The sequence below is a fragment of the Mauremys mutica genome, chromosome 7 (genome assembly GCF_020497125.1).
Source record: "Mauremys mutica isolate MM-2020 ecotype Southern chromosome 7, ASM2049712v1, whole genome shotgun sequence".
Taxonomy (NCBI): domain Eukaryota; kingdom Metazoa; phylum Chordata; order Testudines; family Geoemydidae; genus Mauremys; species Mauremys mutica.
Genome location: NC_059078.1, coordinates 127,549,571 through 127,566,966, shown reverse-complemented (window position 1 = coordinate 127,566,966; position 17,396 = coordinate 127,549,571). Strand labels below are relative to the sequence as shown.

General features: G+C 72.7%; 1 protein-coding gene across 7 annotated transcripts in view; it reads left to right on the top strand.

Moving 5' to 3' along the window:
* LOC123375088 (prominin-1-A-like) overlaps positions 1 to 15,550 on the top strand; it is a 50,216-nt gene extending 34,666 nt beyond the window's left edge. For 4 of the 7 annotated variants that reach the window (XM_045025695.1, XM_045025699.1, XM_045025698.1 and 1 more), the window contains 14 exons: positions 519 to 671; positions 1,557 to 1,680; positions 2,369 to 2,460; positions 2,896 to 2,980; positions 6,319 to 6,462; positions 7,070 to 7,141; positions 7,370 to 7,462; positions 8,384 to 8,437; positions 10,240 to 10,320; positions 10,696 to 10,764; positions 11,355 to 11,444; positions 12,071 to 12,183; positions 13,891 to 13,914; positions 14,535 to 15,550. In XM_045025695.1, the coding sequence (XP_044881630.1) occupies positions 519 to 671; positions 1,557 to 1,680; positions 2,369 to 2,460; positions 2,896 to 2,980; positions 6,319 to 6,462; positions 7,070 to 7,141; positions 7,370 to 7,462; positions 8,384 to 8,437; positions 10,240 to 10,320; positions 10,696 to 10,764; positions 11,355 to 11,444; positions 12,071 to 12,183; positions 13,891 to 13,914; positions 14,535 to 14,586 (1,246 nt within the window). In that variant the 3' untranslated portion in view covers positions 14,587 to 15,550. Of the gene's footprint in view, positions 1 to 518; positions 672 to 1,556; positions 1,681 to 2,368; positions 2,461 to 2,895; positions 2,981 to 6,318; positions 6,463 to 7,065; positions 7,142 to 7,369; positions 7,463 to 8,383; positions 8,438 to 10,239; positions 10,321 to 10,695; positions 10,765 to 11,354; positions 11,445 to 12,070; positions 12,184 to 13,890; positions 13,915 to 14,534 lie in introns of all 7 variants that reach the window. The other 3 variants (XM_045025701.1, XM_045025700.1, XM_045025697.1) reach the window with 3 other exon arrangements.
* Positions 15,551 to 17,396: the final 1,846 nt, after the last annotated feature.

Below are 17,396 nucleotides of genomic sequence, written 5' to 3'. Positions count from 1 at the left end.
TCCCTTCCCTTCATAGTTATGACAGACGCCCTGGGGACGAGGGGGTGGTCTGTTCAGAGAGACCCCCCCTCGGTCTGGCAGCAGGCTCCCCTGCTGCAGGGGGGTGACGCCCCGGCCAGACCCAGACTCCTGCCCCGCCAGGGACCGGGTCTCTCACGTGGTCTGTTCTAAGGAGAGACCCCCCCTCGGTCTGGCAGCAGGTTCCCCTGCTGCCGGGGGGTGATCCCCCGGCCAGCCCCAGACTCCTGCCCCACCAGGGACCGGGTCTCTCACGTGGTCTGTTCTAAGGAGAGACCCCCCCTCGGTCTGGCAGCAGGTTCCCCTGCTGCCGGGGGGTGATCCCCCGGCCAGCCCCAGACTCCTGCCCCACCAGGGACCGGGTCTCTCACGTGGTCTGTTCTAAGGAGAGACCCCCCCTCGGTCTGGCAGCAGGTTCCCCTGCTGCAGGGGGTGATCCCCCGGCCAGCCCCCAGACTCCTGCCCCGCCAGGGACCGGGTCTCTCACGTCTCCCCCGCAGGTGGATCGTGGGCATCTGTCTCTGCTGCCTGGTGCTGCTGGTCGTCCTGTGCTACCTGCTGGCTCTGGTGCTGGGGGCCCTCGGGCTGAAGCCGTCGGCGCTGCCCACCGAGCGCGGCTGCCTCTCCAACTCCGGCGGGGACTTCTTCATGGCGTGAGAGCCCTCGCGGCCCCGGAGCCGTTACAGCCCCACGCCGGGCTGCGGTGTCGGATAGCGGCAGGGAGGGGGCAGGACCCCGGGCACGGCGCTGGGGAGACCCGCGCGGGATCCTGCACCCAGACGTGGACGGACTGGGGAGGGCGCAGAAGGGCTGGGGGGCTGGGGGGAGTGGCGCCGAGCCCCATCTCCGTCAGCCAAGGGACGGCCCGGAGGTGGCCTGATCCTGGTGGAGAGGCACCAGGGGAGGGGGTCTCTGAGAGGGGGTCCTGGGTCTAGCAGCAAAGGCAGAGGGAGAGCAGGGATGAGCAGGGAGAGACGTGGGCCCAGGACTGAGGGGGCGTCCAGCTGTGGGGAGCCGCACCGGGGACAGTGCGTTGGGTGCTGGTCTCCAGGCAGGTCACGAGCCGCGAAATGACCACGGCTGGTTCGCAAGGAGAGGCCGTCGGAGTGGTACCAGGGCTGGGGGGAGGGGGGCAGAGAGGTACCAGGGCAGGGGGGAGGGGGGCAGAGAGGTATCAGGGCTGGGGGGAGGGGGGCAGAGAGGTACCAGGGCAGGGGGGAGGGGGGCAGAGGTATCAGGGCTGGGGGGAGGGGGGCAGAGAGGTATCAGGGCTGGGGGGAGGGGGGCAGAGAGGTACCAGGGCGGGGGGGAGGGGGGCAGAGAGGTATCAGGGCTGGGGGGAGGGGGGCAGAGGTATCAGGGCGGGGGGGAGGGGGGCAGAGAGGTATCTGGGCACGGGGGAGGGGGGCAGAGAGGTATCTGGGCGGGGGGGAGGGGGGCAGAGGTTTCCGGGCTGGGCTGGGGGGCAGAGGGGCTCGCAGACAGGCCCCAGGGTCCCTGCCCAGCGGGGGAGCTCACGGCTCGTTCTGCCTTCACAGGGGGGTTGGCTTCAGCTTCCTCTTCTCCTGGCTGCTGATGCTGCTGGTGCTGGTGACCTTCCTGCTGGGCGGCAATGCCGACACGCTCGTCTGCCGGCCCTGGCACAGCGGGCAGCTCCTGCCGGTGAGAGCCCGGCCTGGCGCCGCCCGTCACTCTCACTGCCCGTGGCTGGCGCTGCCTTGCCCGGGGGTGGAGAAGGGCGAGGGAAGAGCAGAGCCTCCGTCCCCAACCCTGGGGTCTGGGGGTGTGGGGAGGGGAGGGGCAGTAGGGTCGGGAGGGAGACAGAAACAGAGCAGAGTGGGCCTCTCACCCCCCAACCTGCAGCCCCTGCTAGCCCAGTTCTGCCCCCTCTCCCAGCTCTGCCGGTGCCCCTGACTCCCGACCTGCAGCCCCTGCTAGCCCAGTTCTGCCCCCTCTCCCAGCTCTGCCGGTGCCCCTCACTCCCGACCCGCAGCCCCTGCTAGCCCGGCCCTGCCCTACCCAGCTCTGCCGGTGCCCCTCACTCCCGACCCGCAGCCCCTGCTAGCCCAGCCCTGCCCTACCCAGCTCTGCCGGTGCCCCTCACTCTCGACCCGCAGCCCCTGCCAGCCCAGCCCTGAGTCCTTCCCGGGCACAGGGCTGCAGTGAGGGTCGAGTTTGCAGAGGCCCCTCTGGAGAGGAGCAGGAACCTCGCAAACCCTTTCCACGCGGGAGCTGAGCCAGCCTGGGGGAGGGCAGGCTGGGGGTGTGGCGCTCCCGCCCAGGCGCTGTGCAGCTTGGCTGGGACAGGTCTCGGGGGTCTCAGCTGCTCTCCTGACTCCTTTGCTTCCAGTTCCTGGAGACCTCGGACCTGACTGCGAGCTTCAACCTGTCAAAGATGCTGGGGCTGCAGGGTGGGACGGTGACCCTCTCCGGCGTGTACAAGTGAGTGCCAGCCCTGCCCGGGGCACACGCGCCGGTCTGCGAGCCAGAGCACCCTGGGGCCCCTCCCGACCCTCCCTTCCTGCAGGGCCAGGCCCCTCCCCGTGCCTCAGTTTCCCTCTTTGCACATGGTGGCGGGGGGATGATTCTGATCTCTTGGGGCCTGAGGAAGGATGCCCTGGAGCGGGCCCTGCATGGCTGAGGCCTGTGGAGCGCTGAGGGGTCGCACTGTGTCCGCGGGGCGGGGGCAGCTCTCTGGCCCCGGACGCCTGCGTGGCACAACCCACTGGGTGAACAGCCCCGGGGCCCATGTGATGGGGGAGATCCCCCTCCCCCCAGCCTGCCCTGGCCATGGGCTGGACCCAGCGCCTATGTCTGTCTATGGGGGGGCCCCATCGACCGCCAGCCCCATCCTCAGCTCTGCCGTCTACCCCGCAGCAACTGCCAGCACAACGAGCCCCTGTGGGGCACCCTGCACCTGGGCCAGACCGTTCCCTTGGACAAACTGCTGAACATCAGCCAGGTCAGCTGGGGGGCGCGGAGACCGGCCCGGCCGCGGGCAGCGCCCCGGGGGGGGCACAGAGACGGGCCCGGCCGCGGGCAGCGCCCCGGGGGGGGCACAGAGACGGGCCCGGCCGCGGGCAGCGCCCCGGGGGGGGCACAGAGACGGGCCCGGCCGCGGGCAGCGCCCGGGGGGGGGCACAGAGACGGGCCCGGCCGTGGGCAGCGCCCGGGGGGGGGCACAGAGACGGGCCCAGCCGTGGGCCGCGCCCCGGGGGGGGTCAGAGACGGGCCCGGCCGTGGGCAGCGCCCCGGGGGGGGTCAGAGACGGGCCCGGCCGTGGGCAGCGCTCGGGGGGCACAGAGACCGGCCCGGCCGTGGGCAGCGCTCGGGGGGCACAGAGACCGGCCCGGCCGCGGGCAGCACCCCAGGGGGCACAGAGACCGGCCCGGCCGTGGGCAGCACCCCGGGGGGCACAGAGACCGGCCCGGCCGTGGGCAGCACCCCGGGGGGCACAGAGACCGGCCCGGCCGTGGGCAGCGCCCGGGGGGGGCACAGAGACCGGCCCGGCCGTGGGCAGCACTCGGGGGGCACAGAGACCGGCCCGGCCGTGGGCAGCGCTCGGGGGGCACAGAGACCGGCCCGGCCGTGGGCAGCGCCCGGGGGGGCACAGAGACCGGCCCGGCCGTGGGCAGCGCCCGGGGGGGGGCACAGAGACCGGCCCGGCCGTGGGCAGCGCCCGGGGGGGCACAGAGACCGGCCCGGCCGTGGGCAGCGCTCGGGGGGCACAGAGACCGGCCCGGCCGTGGGCAGCGCTCGGGGGGCACAGAGACCGGCCCGGCCGTGGGCAGCGCCCGGGGGGGCACAGAGACCGGCCCGGCCGTGGGCAGCGCTCGGGGGGCACAGAGACCGGCCCGGCCGTGGGCAGCACCCCGGGGGGCACAGAGACCGGCCCGGCTGTGGGCAGCACCCCGGGGGGGCACAGAGACCGGCCCGGCCGTGGGCAGCGCTCGGGGGGGGGGTCAGAGACCGGCCCGGCCGTGGGCAGCGCCCGGGGGGGCACAGAGACCGGCCCGGCCGTGGGCAGTGCTCGGGGGGCACAGAGACCGGCCCGGCCGTGGGCAGCACCCCGGGGGGCACAGAGACCGGCCCGGCCGTGGGCAGCGCCCGGGGGGGCGGTCAGAGACGGGCCCGGCCGTGGGCAGCGCTCGGGGGGCACAGAGACCGGCCCGGCCGTGGACAGCGCTCGGGGGGCACAGAGACCGGCCCGGCCGCGGGCAGCGCCCGGGGGGGCACAGAGACCGGCCCGGCCATGGGCAGCGCTCGGGGGGCACAGAGACCGGCCCGGCCGTGGGCAGCGCTCGGGGGGCACAGAGACCGGCCCGGCCGTGGGCAGCACCCCGGGGGGCACAGAGACCGGCCCGGCCGTGGGCAGCGCTCGGGGGGCACAGAGACCGGCCCGGCCGTGGGCAGCACCCCGGGGGGCACAGAGACGGGCCCGGCCGTGGGCAGCGCCCCGGGGGGGGTCAGAGACGGGCCCGGCCGCGGGCAGCGCCCGGGGGGGGTCAGAGACGGGCCCGGCCGTGGGCAGCGCTCGGGGGGCACAGAGACCGGCCCGGCCGTGGGCAGCGCTCGGGGGGCACAGAGACCGGCCCGGCCGTGGGCAGCACCCCGGGGGCACAGAGACCGGCCCGGCCGTGGGCAGCACCCCGGGGGGCACAGAGACCGGCCCGGCCGTGGGCAGCACCCCGGGGGGCACAGAGACCGGCCCGGCCGTGGGCAGCGCTCGGGGGGCACAGAGACCGGCCCGGCCGTGGGCAGCACCCCAGGGGGCACAGAGACCGGCCCGGCCGTGGGCAGCACCCCGGGGGGCACAGAGACCGGCCCGGCCGCGGGCAGCGCCCCGGGGGGGCACAGAGACCGGCCCGGCCGTGGGCAGCGCCCCGGGGGGGGTCAGAGACCGGCCCGGCCGTGGGCAGCGCCCGGGGGGCACAGAGACCGGCCCGGCCGTGGGCAGCGCCCCGGGGGGCACAGAGACCGGCCCGGCCGTGGGCAGCGCCCGGGGGGCACAGAGACCGGCCCGGCCGTGGGCAGCACCCCGGGGGGCACAGAGACCGGCCCGGCCGCGGGCAGCGCCCCGGGGGGGCACAGAGACCGGCCCGGCCGTGGGCAGCGCTCGGGGGGCACAGAGACCGGCCCGGCTGTGGGCAGCGCTCGGGGGGCACAGAGACCGGCCCGGCCGCGGGCAGCGCTCGGGGGGCACAGAGACGGGCCCGGCCGTGGGCAGCGCTCGGGGGGCACAGAGACCGGCCCGGCCGTGGGCAGCACCCCGGGGGGCACAGAGACCGGCCCGGCCGTGGGCAGCGCCCCGGGGGGGCACAGAGACCGGCCCGGCCGCGGGCAGCGCCCCGGGGGGGCACAGAGACCGGCCCGGCCGCGGGCAGCGCCCCGGGGGGCACAGAGACCGGCCCGGCCGTGGGCAGCCAGCCGCCCCCAGGGCTGGGGGATTGGAGCCGCGACGAGCGAGCTGCAGGGGAGACAGTCCCGAGCGCACGTGCTGAGCCAAGGTGGGGCAGAAACCCACCCGCTCGGGCCAGCCCCGGGGCGCGTTACACTGGGAATGGCACCTGTGTGGGAGCCCCCCCTCCCCCCCGCTCCCTTCAGACCCAAGCCCAGTCCCGTGGGTCCAGCCCCGGGTCAGGTATCCATGGCGACGGCTGGGATTGGGAAAAAACCCAGGCCCCCTGCTGGGCACCTGCCCTGCGTATGCCAGCCTAGGGCTCCCCAGCCCCCCAGGGGCCAGGCCGGGGGGGGTCAGGCTGCCCGGGGTGACTCCCCAGCCCCCAGGGGCCAGGCCGGGGGTGTCAGGCTGCCCGAGGTGACTCCCCAGCCCCCCAGGGGCCAGGCCGGGGGGGTCAGGCTGCCCGAGGTGACTCCCCAGCCCCCCAGGGGCCAGGCTGGGGGGGTCAGGCTGTCTAGGGTGACTTCCCAGCCCCCCAGGGGCCAGGCTGGGGGGGTCAGGCTGTCTAGGGTGACTTCCCAGCCCCCCAGGGGCCAGGCCGGGGGGGGTCAGGTTGCCCGGGGTGACTCCCCAGCCCCCCAGGGGCCAGGCCGGGGGGGTCAGGTTGCCCGGGGTGACTCCCCAGCCCCCCAGGGGCCAGGCCGGGGGGGTCAGGTTGCCCGGGGTGACTCCCCAGCCCCCCAGGGGCCAGGCCGGGGGGGCCAGGCTGCCTGGGGCGGGCTCCCCACTGAGCCTCGCTGCCCTGGCTGCTGTTGCAGTGGCTGAGCTGGGGTCCTTGGGGGGGGGGTGTCGGTGTTCCTGGGCCCCCGGAGCCCTCACGGCCTCGCTGCCCCCCGCAGTACACCGGCGAGATCACCGCGGCCTTCGACCGGCTGAACGTCAGCCTGGACCCCGTCACCTTCCTGAGCTCCAGACAGAAGCAGCTGCTGCGGGACGTCGGCGCCTCCGGCCTGCAGCCCAACTTCACCGGCGCCCTGCAGCAGGTGGGCTGGGGGGCCCTGTCTCGGGCTGGGGGTGGGATCTCGCGGGGTGGGGGCAGTTGTGGGATCTGGGGCTCTGTACATTGGGGTGTTTCCGTGGGGTCGCATGGCCCCAGACCGCTGCTAGGCCCGGCCCCACACCACGTTCCTGGGGCAGCCCCCCTGAGCCAGTGGGGGTGCTCTCCGCCCCGGGGGGTCCCGCCCATCCTGCGTGGGGATGGGCAGCAGGTGGTGGGGGCTGAGCAGCAGGGGAGGTGACGGGGGAAGGGGCAGGGGCTGGGGCAGGTGGGGGGGGAGGGGGCTGGGCAGGGGCTGGCCGGTGGGGGAGGGGGCTGGGGCAGGTGGCGGGGGAGAGGGCAGGGCTGGGGCAGGGGCTGGGCGGCGGGGGAGGGGGAGGCGGCAGGGCAGGGGCAGCAGGGGAGGGGGCAGGTGGCGGGGGCTGGGCCAGGCTCTGCGTGTCTTTCCGGGTCCCCAGGGTGGTCGCTCGAGAACCCGCTGCTGCCCCCCGCTGGCCATGAGGCTGTTTGCCCCCCCCCCGGGTCTGTGCTCCCCCCAGCGAGCTCCCTGGTGTGACGGGCTCTGTGCCCCGCTCTCTGCCCGTCTCTTGCAGCTGGAGAGGAACGTGACGCAGCGGGACCTGCTGGCGCTGGCGGAGCAGCTGGAGGCGCTGGCCAATGTGACTGTGAGTGACGCCCCCGCCCCAGGGAGCCACAGCGCTGGGTTGGGCTCCGCAGGCTCACGGGGGCGCTGCCATCGCTCCCCTCCCCTGGGAGGCGGGGTGGGGAGTGCGGGCCAGGGAGCCGGCTCCCCGGGGGCTCTGCTGGGCCCTCCATGGCCGGCCTGGCTCTCCTGCTCTGCCTCCCCCCGGGCCGGGCAGGTGCCTCTGACCCTCTCTCCCCCCTTGGCTCAGAACAATTCAACCAGGAGGCAGGAGCTGCGGAAGGAGGGGTCTGACCTGAGACAGATCAATGGGCAGATAAGGTCCCGCTTCCCGCCCGAGATGGTGAGTGACCCCATGGGCCCCTGGTGCTTCCCCCCAGCCGGGAGCAGGGTCCCCTGGGCAGGGAGTGGGGAAGGGCCCGGGACAGGCTGCGTCCCCCCCCCCCCCCCGTGTTGTACCAAAGTGCTGCACAGGATCTTTCCAGGGGGACTAAGGCAAAACACCACATCTGTTAGTGATACATGTATTCATTACCACTGTGTCGTATGCATATGAGATATCACACACACAGACACACACACACACACACACACACCCTCTCGTTGCTCCCCTTCACTGCACTGGCCAGGTGAGTTAGATGGGGGAGGGGTGGATCGATGCTCCCAGGTTGACAAGACCCGGGCCCCTCTGCAAGACACCTCACCTTGATAGCAGCTTCCCTCTCATGCAAATCTGCACCAGCTCCAAAATCTGTGTCTGTGGCGGTTGGGCCTTTGTGCTGCTTTTCCTAGGGGTTGTCCCAGTGCTGCAGAGGGTGTTTCCAAGGGAAGGGGCTGGCGTCTGACCCCCAGGCCCTCAGTGTCTCTGCTCTTCTTTAACGAGCCCACTTGACAGGTTTGATTGTCCTTGGGCTGGCTCCCAGCCCCTCTCCAAGGGGTGCAGCTGGCTGGAGGTGCTGCCTTCCTCAGTCCCACCTCGTTCATTCAACAGGGCAACTGAGTAAGGGAGTGTGTGTGGGGAGGGGCAGATCTTATTCTACTTCTAGCAAAAAGACATTTTTCTTCTACTTGAACTCTCCTTAGGGCCTATAACATTATCCCAGGGCTTAACGCAAAGTTTTCTATAAGTTTTTCTACATGGGGATCTGATACAACGTTGTATGAAAATAGCTTAATACAGAGATTTATCTACGCTAGCTGGAGCTGTGGGGGGCAGAGCTGGGGAATCCCCTCCCCCACCTAACCCTCCTGTCTCTGTCCCCAGCAAGCCCTGAACCGCAGCATCCGAACCCTGCAGGCAACGACCCCGCAGGTCCCGGTAAGCAGCGTGGGCAGGGGGAGCTGCGGATGCTGCACTGGCGGGAGGAGCGTGGGGTCCCCAGCACCCTGTGGAGTCTGTGCTGCTCCGTGGGTGCTGGGAGCTCACTGGGAGGCGGCACAGCCAGTGAGGGGCATCCTGGCGGCTCCCGTCCCCAGCCACTGCCCCATGTGATTCCCCCGGTGCGGGCAGCGGGTGCCCAATGCGTCTGGCACAGGCCCTGAGAGTCACCCGGACAGGGACCCTGGGCAGCGGCCAGCAGGGGAGCCACCTCTGCGGGACACCCCCAAAGCAAGGGGGAGAGTCTGGCTCTGGAGGGGAGACCCGATCCATGTGTGGGTGCTAGTGCCCAGCCTGGCCTCGCAGTCACCTCGCTGCCCAGGTCCACCCAGGGCTGAGTAACAGAAACGGGAGGGGGGCTGCGGGTCGAGGGGCACTGGCAGAGCTGGGGGAGGCCAGGGCTGGGCTGGGGGGGGCTGCAGGTCAGGAGTGAGGGGCACCGGCAGGGCTGGGTTAGCAGGGGGCTGCGGGTCAGGAGAGAGGGGCACTGGCAGGGCTGGGGGAGCCCAGGGCCGGGCTGGCGGGGGCTGCGGGTCGGGAGTGAGGGCCACCGGCAGAGCTGGGGGAGCCCAGGGCCGGGCTGGCGGGGGCTGCGGGTCGGGAGTGAGGGGCACCGGCAGAGCTGGGGGAGCCCAGGGCCGGGCTGGCGGGGGCTGCGGGTCGGGAGTGAGGGGCACCGGCAGAGCTGGGGGAGCCCAGGGCCGGGCTGGCGGGGGCTGCGGGTCGGGAGTGAGAGGCACTGGCAGAGCTGGGGGAGCCCAGGGCTGGGCTAGCAGGGGCTGCGGGTCGGGAGTGAGGGGCACTGGCAGAGCTGGGGGGGGAGCCCAGGGCTGGGCTAGCAGGGGCTGCGGGTCGGGAGTGAGGGGCACCGGCAGAGCTGGGGGGGGAGTCCAGGGCCGGGCTAGCAGGGGCTGCGGGTCGGGAGTGAGGGGCACCGGCAGAGCTGGGGGGGGAGCCCGGGGCCGGGCTGGCGGGGGCTGCGGGTGGGGAGTGAGGGGCACTGGCAGAGCTGGGGGGGGAGCCCAGGGCTGGGCTAGCAGGGGCTGCGGGTCGGGAGTGAGGGGCACCGGCAGAGCTGGAGGGAGCCCAGGGCCGGGCTGGCGGGGGCTGCGGGTCGGGAGTGAGGGGCACTGGCAGGGCTGGGGGAGCCCAGGGCCGGGCTGGCGGGGGCTGCGGGTTGGGAGTGAGGGGCACCGGCAGAGCTGGGGGAGCCCAGGGCCGGGCTGGCGGGGGCTGCGGGTGGGGAGTGAGGGGCACCGGCAGGGCTGGGGGAGCCCAGGGCCTGGCTGGCGGGGGCTGCGGGTCGGGAGTGAGGGGCACTGGCAGGGCTGGGGGAGCCCAGGGCCTGGCTGGCGGGGGCTGCGGGTCGGGAGTGAGGGGCACTGGCAGAGCTGGGGGGGGAGCCCAGGGCGGGGCTAGCAGGGGCTGCGGGTCGGAGTCGAGGGGCCCTGTGCCCTCGGGTGGGGGCCCGTGGCGCTGGCAGGGGCAGCAGTGTCTGTGCTTTGCCCCAGCACAGTGCAAAGGGCTCTGGGCACCAGGTGTCCTGAGCCGACGCTGGGGACCCAGCCCGACGCTGCTGAGAAGCTGCCACCTTGTGGCCATGTGGGGGCAGGACGCCCGGGGGAGCCTCCGCTTGCCAGGCGGCTGCGGGTGAGGGGCTGCCGGGGGCTCCCCGTTCTGCACGGGGGCCCCGGCCGGGCCTGGCCGAGCTGCGGGCTCCCATCCTGTTCCTTGCCCCCCAGGCGCGGATCAGTGACACGCTGCAGCGGATCGAGGACGCTCAGACCTTCCTAGACACCAGGGCTGCCCAGATCATCAGCAACGTGAGCCCCTCGCCGCCCTTCTGGGGAGGGAACCTCGGACGAACACCCCCCGGCTTCGGGGGCCCCCCCTCTCAGGGCTGCGCAGCCGGACACGGGCCTGGGAGGAAAAGCCCTGCCTCTGCCGTGGGGCTCCCTGCACCCCCCAGCTCGGGGGATGCCCGGGGGCAGGGCACTGGGAGGGTTCTGACCCCCTGGGGTCACGGCACAGAGCCGTCCCCTGTCCCAGCAGAGACCTGAGCCCACTGGGGGGTTCTGCCCCCCCTGCTCCCCCCAGCCACCGGGGGCACGAGCTGGTCTGAGCTGGGGGGATCCCTGAGCCCAGGCTCCCCGCTGAGGGCCCTGGGTGCAGCCCCTCACCCCTGTCCCCTCCCCCAGGAGAGCCGGGTCTTTCTGGACACGCTGCTGGGATACTTCGAGTCCTACGTCGACTGGGCGAAGAGCACGGTGAGTGACACCCCGACTGCGGGGCTGGGGGACTCTCCTGCCCCCGGGCACGGGGGAGAGATGGGCCTCACGGTCTGTGTCCCCTCGTGCACCCCGACGCCCTTGTGAGCCCACACGCTGCCCCCGACGCCCTTGTGAGCCCACACGCTGCCCCCGACGCCCGGCACTGCAGGCTGCCCCCGACGCCCAGCACTGCAGGCTGCCCCCGACGCCCAGCACTGCAGGCTGCCCCCGACTGCACTGCAGCACCTTAGGGATGCTAACGAGCTGAGCCTCCCGGCGCCCTGGGGGCAGGGGGGGTGCGGTTATCACCGCTGTTTGGGAAACTGAGGCACCGAGAGAGGCAGGGCCTTGCCCTGGGCACACAGCGAGTTGTGCCACTGGGGGTTCCCTCTCCAGCTGGGCAGACCCCAGGCTGCTGGCACTCCCCTTCCTCATCCCAGGGCAGCTCTCCTCTTGCCTGGGGTGTGGGGGCTCTGGGGGCTCCCTGCCCGGTGCTGGCGGGTTGGGAAGGGCAGGGGCATGAGGCGGGTGGGCCCGTGCCCGACATGGTGCTGACGGGCCGCGTCCCTGTCTGGTTCTGTCCCCAGCTGACGGGAGAGGTGGGGCTCTGCGGGCCTGCCGCCAAGACAGTGGATGTGGCTGTGACCGTCGCCTGCAGTTACGTGCTGGATTCCCTGGTGAGGGGCTCGGGGGGCGGTGCTGGGGGGCGGCGGTTTTGTGGGAGCTGGGCCGAGGGTGCTGTGTGGGGAGCGTGGCACTGGGAGGCCGGGGGGAGCTGGGGGAGTTACACGGGGGCTTTGCGTTCCCGACGTGCCCTGGGGTGAAACTCCCAGCTCTGGGTCCTGGGCGACGGCCGAGCTCCCTGACGCTGCTGGGCCCAGCTGGGTAAGGGGAGTCCCACAGGACTTGCTGGGTCTGGGCCCTGGGGGGGCCCTGAATGCCCCCCTGACTCCAGCAGCACGGCCAGGCCCTGCCGGCCCCGTGGGAGCTGGGCACCAGGCCCTGGCTGTCGATTTGGGAGGGGTTCAGTGCTCACGGGCCCTGCTGCCCCTTTCCCCTGCCCATCCCTGGGGGTGAGAGCAGCCGCCCGGGTGCCAGGCTCTCCGACCCTGCGTGAGGAGGCACAGCTGTTTGCTGACTCACCCTGCTGGCCGGATGAGGCAGGTCCCATCCTCTCCCCCACGCTGTGCCCATGAGCCAGCCCAGCCCCACGGCTCCGGCCCCACACTGAGGAGGGGAGATTCAGCCCAGGAGGGGGCTGCTGGGCGGGTGCTGACGGCTGGGGGACTCTCTCCTCTGCCAGAACGGCTTCTGGTTCAGCCTGGGCTGGTGCACGATGTTCCTGCTCCCCGGCCTCATCCTGGCCGTGCGGCTCGCCAAGTTCTACCGGCGCATGAAGATCGCGGACGTCTACGAGTGAGGAGCCTCCTGCGCCCCGGGGCGTGTGAGCGTGTCGAGCCCCCCACGGCCGAGCCCCCCCACGGCCGAGCCCCCGCCCTAACCCCCCTTATGCCTCCCCCACGGCCGACCCCCCGCCCTAACCCCCTTACGCACCCCCCCACGGCCGAGCCCCCCCACGGCCGAGCCCCCACCCTAACCCCCCTTATGCCTCCCCCACGGCCGAGCCCCCACCCTAACCCCCCTTATGCCTCCCCCACGGCCGACCCCCCGCCCTAATCCCCTTACGCACCCCCCCACGGCCGAGCCCCCCCCCTGCCGCGGCCCCCCCCTAACCCCCCTTCTGCCTCCCCCACGGCCGACCCCCCGCCCTAACCCCCCTTATGCCTCCCCCACGGCCGACCCCCCGCCCTAATCCCCTTACGCACCCCCCCACGGCCGAGCCCCCCCACGGCCGAGCCCCCACCCTAACCCCCCTTATGCCTCCCCCACGGCCGACCCCCCGCCCTAACCCCCCTTATGCCTCCCCCACGGCCGACCCCCCGCCCTAACCCCCTTACGCACCCCCCCACGGCCGAGCCCCCCCACGGCCGAGCCCCCACCCTAACCCCCCTTATGCCCCCCCCACGGCCGAGCCCCCGCCCTAACCCCCTAACATCCCTGCCATGGCCCCTGCCCCAACCCCCCTCATGCCCCCCGCCCTGGCTGACTCCTGCCCTGCGCCCAGCCCCACACTGTGCCTTGGGGCTGTCTGTGAATTCACCCTGGCCCTCCCGTACCACAGGCTGGTCCCCTCCCACGTGTCCCCAGCAGCACAGGGCTCGTGGGCCCCCATCTAGCCCCACTGCTGCACCTTGGAAAGGGGTGAGGGAGGAAACGTGGCTGCTGTGAAGGTGGCAGGTTCACGGGCTTCTGCCCATGGCCTGCAACACAGCGGGGCCACGGAACCAACCCTCCCTCCCGCAGGCACAGAGCGGGGCCAGCCCCGCCCAGGATTTCCTCCGAGCGCCTGCGCATCCCGTCCCGGGGCAGCTGTGGCCGTGTGTGGGGCTGCCCGTGGTCCCGCTGGTGCCCTGCCCCTCTGTGCTCTCTGGGCAGGGCTCTCTGGCCTCCGCCAGCCCCTGCACCTGCCCACGGGTCCCTGGAATCGGGGGGACCTGGCCTGAGTCAGCCCCTGGAGACGCGGCGGGGGGGCCTTGCTGGGTTCACTTCCTCCCAGAGTTCCTTTCCCCGTGTCCGAGCCGGACGGGGATGTGGTGTTGGGCTGGCCCGAGGCGGGAGAACCAGAACCCCTCGGCTGGCCACGGCCCGGAACAGCCCAACACCGACGGCTCAGGCAGGGCCGGGCCACCCCGGGGATCCCTAGGGCCGGTCTCCCCTCCCCTCGAGGCACCCGTGAGGGCACCAGCTGCGACTGGCCCTCGGCAGCCCTCGCTGCCCCAGTGGGCCTGGCAGGGGCTGGTTCTGGCCCATGTGCAGTGTGGGGGCTGATGCTGGGGCCCGGGATGCGCGGGGGAGGCTAGGCCCTTCCCCTTCCGGCCCGGAGCTGCCCAGCCGGTCCCTCCAGCCCAGCCCAGCCCACCCTCCCTGAGAGCCGGGGGTACGTGCCCCAGGCCGAGGCCCGGTCGGCGGGGCCCTGCCCTGTGCTGACCAGCTGCCAGTGCTGTGGGGCGGGAAGGGGGGAGCGCATCCATCCCCACTGACAGCCTTCCTCTCTCCCGCCAGGAGCAACGGGGAAGCCCTGGAGATGTAAGTACCTGCACCGGCTCCCTCCGCAGGGCCTGGGGTGAGGGCGGCGCTGCCAGGGGGTGTGGGGCTGAGAGCGGGGGGCTCGAGGGGCTGGGAGCGAGGGGGTCGAGGGGCTCAGAGCGGGGAGGCTGGCGACTGTCCCAGAGGGGCGCCCTGGGGTGTGGAGGGGCCGACTGGCAGGGGTGTTGGAGCCCCTTGCAACGGGAAGCGGGGGGCTCGTGGGGGTGCTGGGCTGGGCCCAGCGTGTGGGGCGCAGGGGGCCCCCGAGCCCTGTGCACCTGAGGGCCCCAGGCGCCCCCGAGGCTCATGGGCACCGGTCACCGAGGAGGCTGCAGCGAGGGGCATGGCTGCAGGTGCTGCATGGGCACCGTCCCAGCTCCCGCGTGGCAGGGCCCAGCACGCCGGGGTGGGCGGAGGGGCCGTGCTCTGCCTGGCCCTGGTGAGGAATCTTGGGCAACGTCCCTGGGCATTGCAGCCGGTGGGGCCTGTCTGAGCCTTCGCCCGGGGCCCAGCGCTGGGGACATCCTGCCTCGGCCCCTCTGCTTTGAGGGCTGCTTTGCCCCGGGCGCTGGGGTGAGCCGGGCGCTGGGGTGACCCGCCCCCTCTGCTTGGTTTTGCAGGTCTCCGTCTGCGCCGCAGTTTAAAATCCCCCGGGTGGAGACGAGGAAGTAGCAGGCGCCCCACCTGCCCCAAACCGGCCCCGGCCTCGAGCCCCCGCGTGGCTGCTGCTGAAGGGATCATGGGGCGGCCACCCGCTGATCTGATTAGACACCTGGACTCCATGGGCCAAACCAGCCAATCTGCTGTGCCGGCTCCACCAAGCCCCGCCTTCCCCCTCATTTGTTCAGCCAATCACAAGACTTGCCTGAGTGGGAGCCATCCTGCTTCCCGCCCCCATGGCTATGTCGTGGTACATAGCCCCTGCACTGCACTGCAAACCCAGAGCCGATCGGCTGGGAGAGAAGGGGGGAAGAACCCAGCAGCCCCTCCCCCTACAATCACCATGGGGGTTTGCTGGGGGTCTGGGAAGGCTGGGAATTCCGCTATAGGGGCACGCCTCGTTGCCATGGAGCAGCACTGAGGGGCTGGGCCAGGGCAGGGGGCTGGCCGCAGCGGGTGGAGGGGACGGGGCACCCAAGCTCGAAGCAGCCCCATGCCAGAGGGGCCCTGCGTGTGCAGCCGTGTGCCTGAGGTGTCCTGTGTGGGGTGGGCGCCTGTCTGTGTCCCCAAGCGCCCGTGTCCCAGACAAGGGGGCCTCAGTGCCCCATCCCCCTCCCTGTCCAGCCCCCGGAGCACAGGGGGCTGGGGTGGGCGCCGGCTCAAAGCGGGGCCGCTGGAGGCAAGCGCAGAACGTCCGGGCAGCAATCGCTGGGCTGATATTAGCAGCCCCCGCTGTGCTCCGGGGGGGCCCTGCTCTGCAGCTGGGGAGCTCGCCCTGGGCCGGGTGCCCTGCGATTAGGGGATGGCCCTGCACCCTCCTGCCTGCCCATGAAAGGAGCCCCCGGCTCTGTGCCCATGCCCTGGTCGGCGTGGGGGCCGCGCTGTGCAGACGCTGATTATTTATTTTTGTACGAAGGGGAGTCGCTGGCTGACACGGTGACGTGCTGTCGAACCAATAAAGTGTGTGTGTGCTGCAGACGGGCGCCGGGTGCTTCCCAATGGCCGACCGGAGAGAGCCTGGCAACGGGGGTCCCTGGAGCAGTGTGGGCCCAAGGGCTGGCGGGGGGAATGGGGGAGGGGTCTGGGATGGGGGGCCCTTGAGCCCCCCCCTTACATTACAGAGGATACCCCAGCCCCCCTCACAGGCAGGGCCCTCGGTCCTGGGGCTCGGGCGGGGGAGGGGGGGCAGCCGGTGGACCTGGCGCGCAGCCGTGACTCCCACAGGGCGGGGAGCGGAGCTGCTGCCCCGGGGGCCGTGAGCACCTGCAGCCCAGGATCGGTCGCCTGGGGGCGGGACCAGGCAGCTGTGGGGTTGGATGGGAAACCCCGGGAAGGGGCTATTGCTGTAATGGGTGAGCCCTTCCCGCCCAGGGCCTGAATTCTCGGGGGGCGGGGGGGTTGCTTCCCCTGCCTGTGGCAGTACAAAGCAGCAGGATGAGGCAGTGGGCTTGGCTGAGGGACAGGCCTGGCCAAAGTGAAGCCAGCCGGCCCCGTCCGGGCTGCAGGGGATGCTGGGGTCACCCCCGGTTTCAGAACCACGGGGTGGGGGTGAGGAATCGGTGCAGCCCAGCAGGCAATGCCCCCTGTGGGCTCACAGGACCGGGCCCAATCTAGCCGGGGACAAGCCCCACGCGTGTCCCCCCCCCAGGGCTGGTGGCGAGGAAGCTGCTGCTGGACTCTGGCTCCGGAGGGCCCCCGCAGGCCATGGCCACAGGCGGCTCGGTTCCGGTTTGTAATGTAGACGAGGCTGGCCTGAGGCAGTGGCAGGGCGAGGCCTGGCCCAGAGCGTTGGAAGCAGGGTCCCTGGAGTGGGGGGCACGGCTCGGGGCCAGCCCTTGCTGGGGCAGCGGAGACACGGGTGTCTGTAGCAACAGGCAGCCGCTGCCTTGCCTGGGAAGCTGGTGCCCGGCTGCCTCCTGGCGGGGGGGCTGGGTCCCTCTCCCAGGCAGAGCCGTGCCGGAGCCCAGCCCCTCCCTGGCCCTGTGGCGCCGGGCGCAGAGGGTCGTGCCTGCGATTGGCAGCGGTAACGCCGCCGTGGCCCCAAGCCGAGCGAGCGTTGGGACTTCCCCCCTCCGTGCAGCTGGCAGCCCCGGGGCTGGGTGCAGGGGTTCCTCAGGCGGTGGCAGATTCTGCTTGTGGGGGGGCGGGGGGTGTCCCATCGCAGCGGAGGAGCAACAAGCACCTTGAAAAAGAGGAAAATGTGGTCGTGAAACCACACCAACGGGCGGGCCCCAGAGCTGCCCTTCGCCTGCCCTCAGCTGGGCTCCAGTTCACGGGGCCTGGCCCGAGCCCGGGCCCGGGCCTCTCTACCCGGGTGACGGAGGCAGCAGGGCCACCGCTGCCCGCGTCACGGCTGGTTCTCGCCCGGGCTGCGGGGCCCACGTGTCCGGAGGCCCCTGGCAGCGTTCGGCCCTCGCCGTAACCGGATCAGAAACAGCCCCCGGGCGGGCCAGGCGAAGGGCTGCGGTGGGGCGGGCCAGGCCTTAGTCCCAGGGGGGCAGGGGCCAGTCTGTCTCTCTGGCACCCGCCCGAGCACCAGAGAGCCCAAGCGGGGGGCTCTGGCTTCAGTCCGGCCCATTGGCCTCTCCCCTGCAGCCAGGAATCCCACAGCCCCCCAGAGCCACGGGGGCAGCTGCCTTGGCCTGCGGAGTCTCTGGGGCAGCCCTGGGCTCAGAGCCACCCTGGCTTGGAGGGGACGGGCGAGGGGGCCCTTGGGGGATTCTCTCTAGCAGTGCCCAGCCCCAAAGCCGCCTTGGGGAGAGCCCTGCCCAGCTTCGGGAGCTTCAGCCACCCTGCTGAGCCTGCCCGGCCTGACGTGGGGG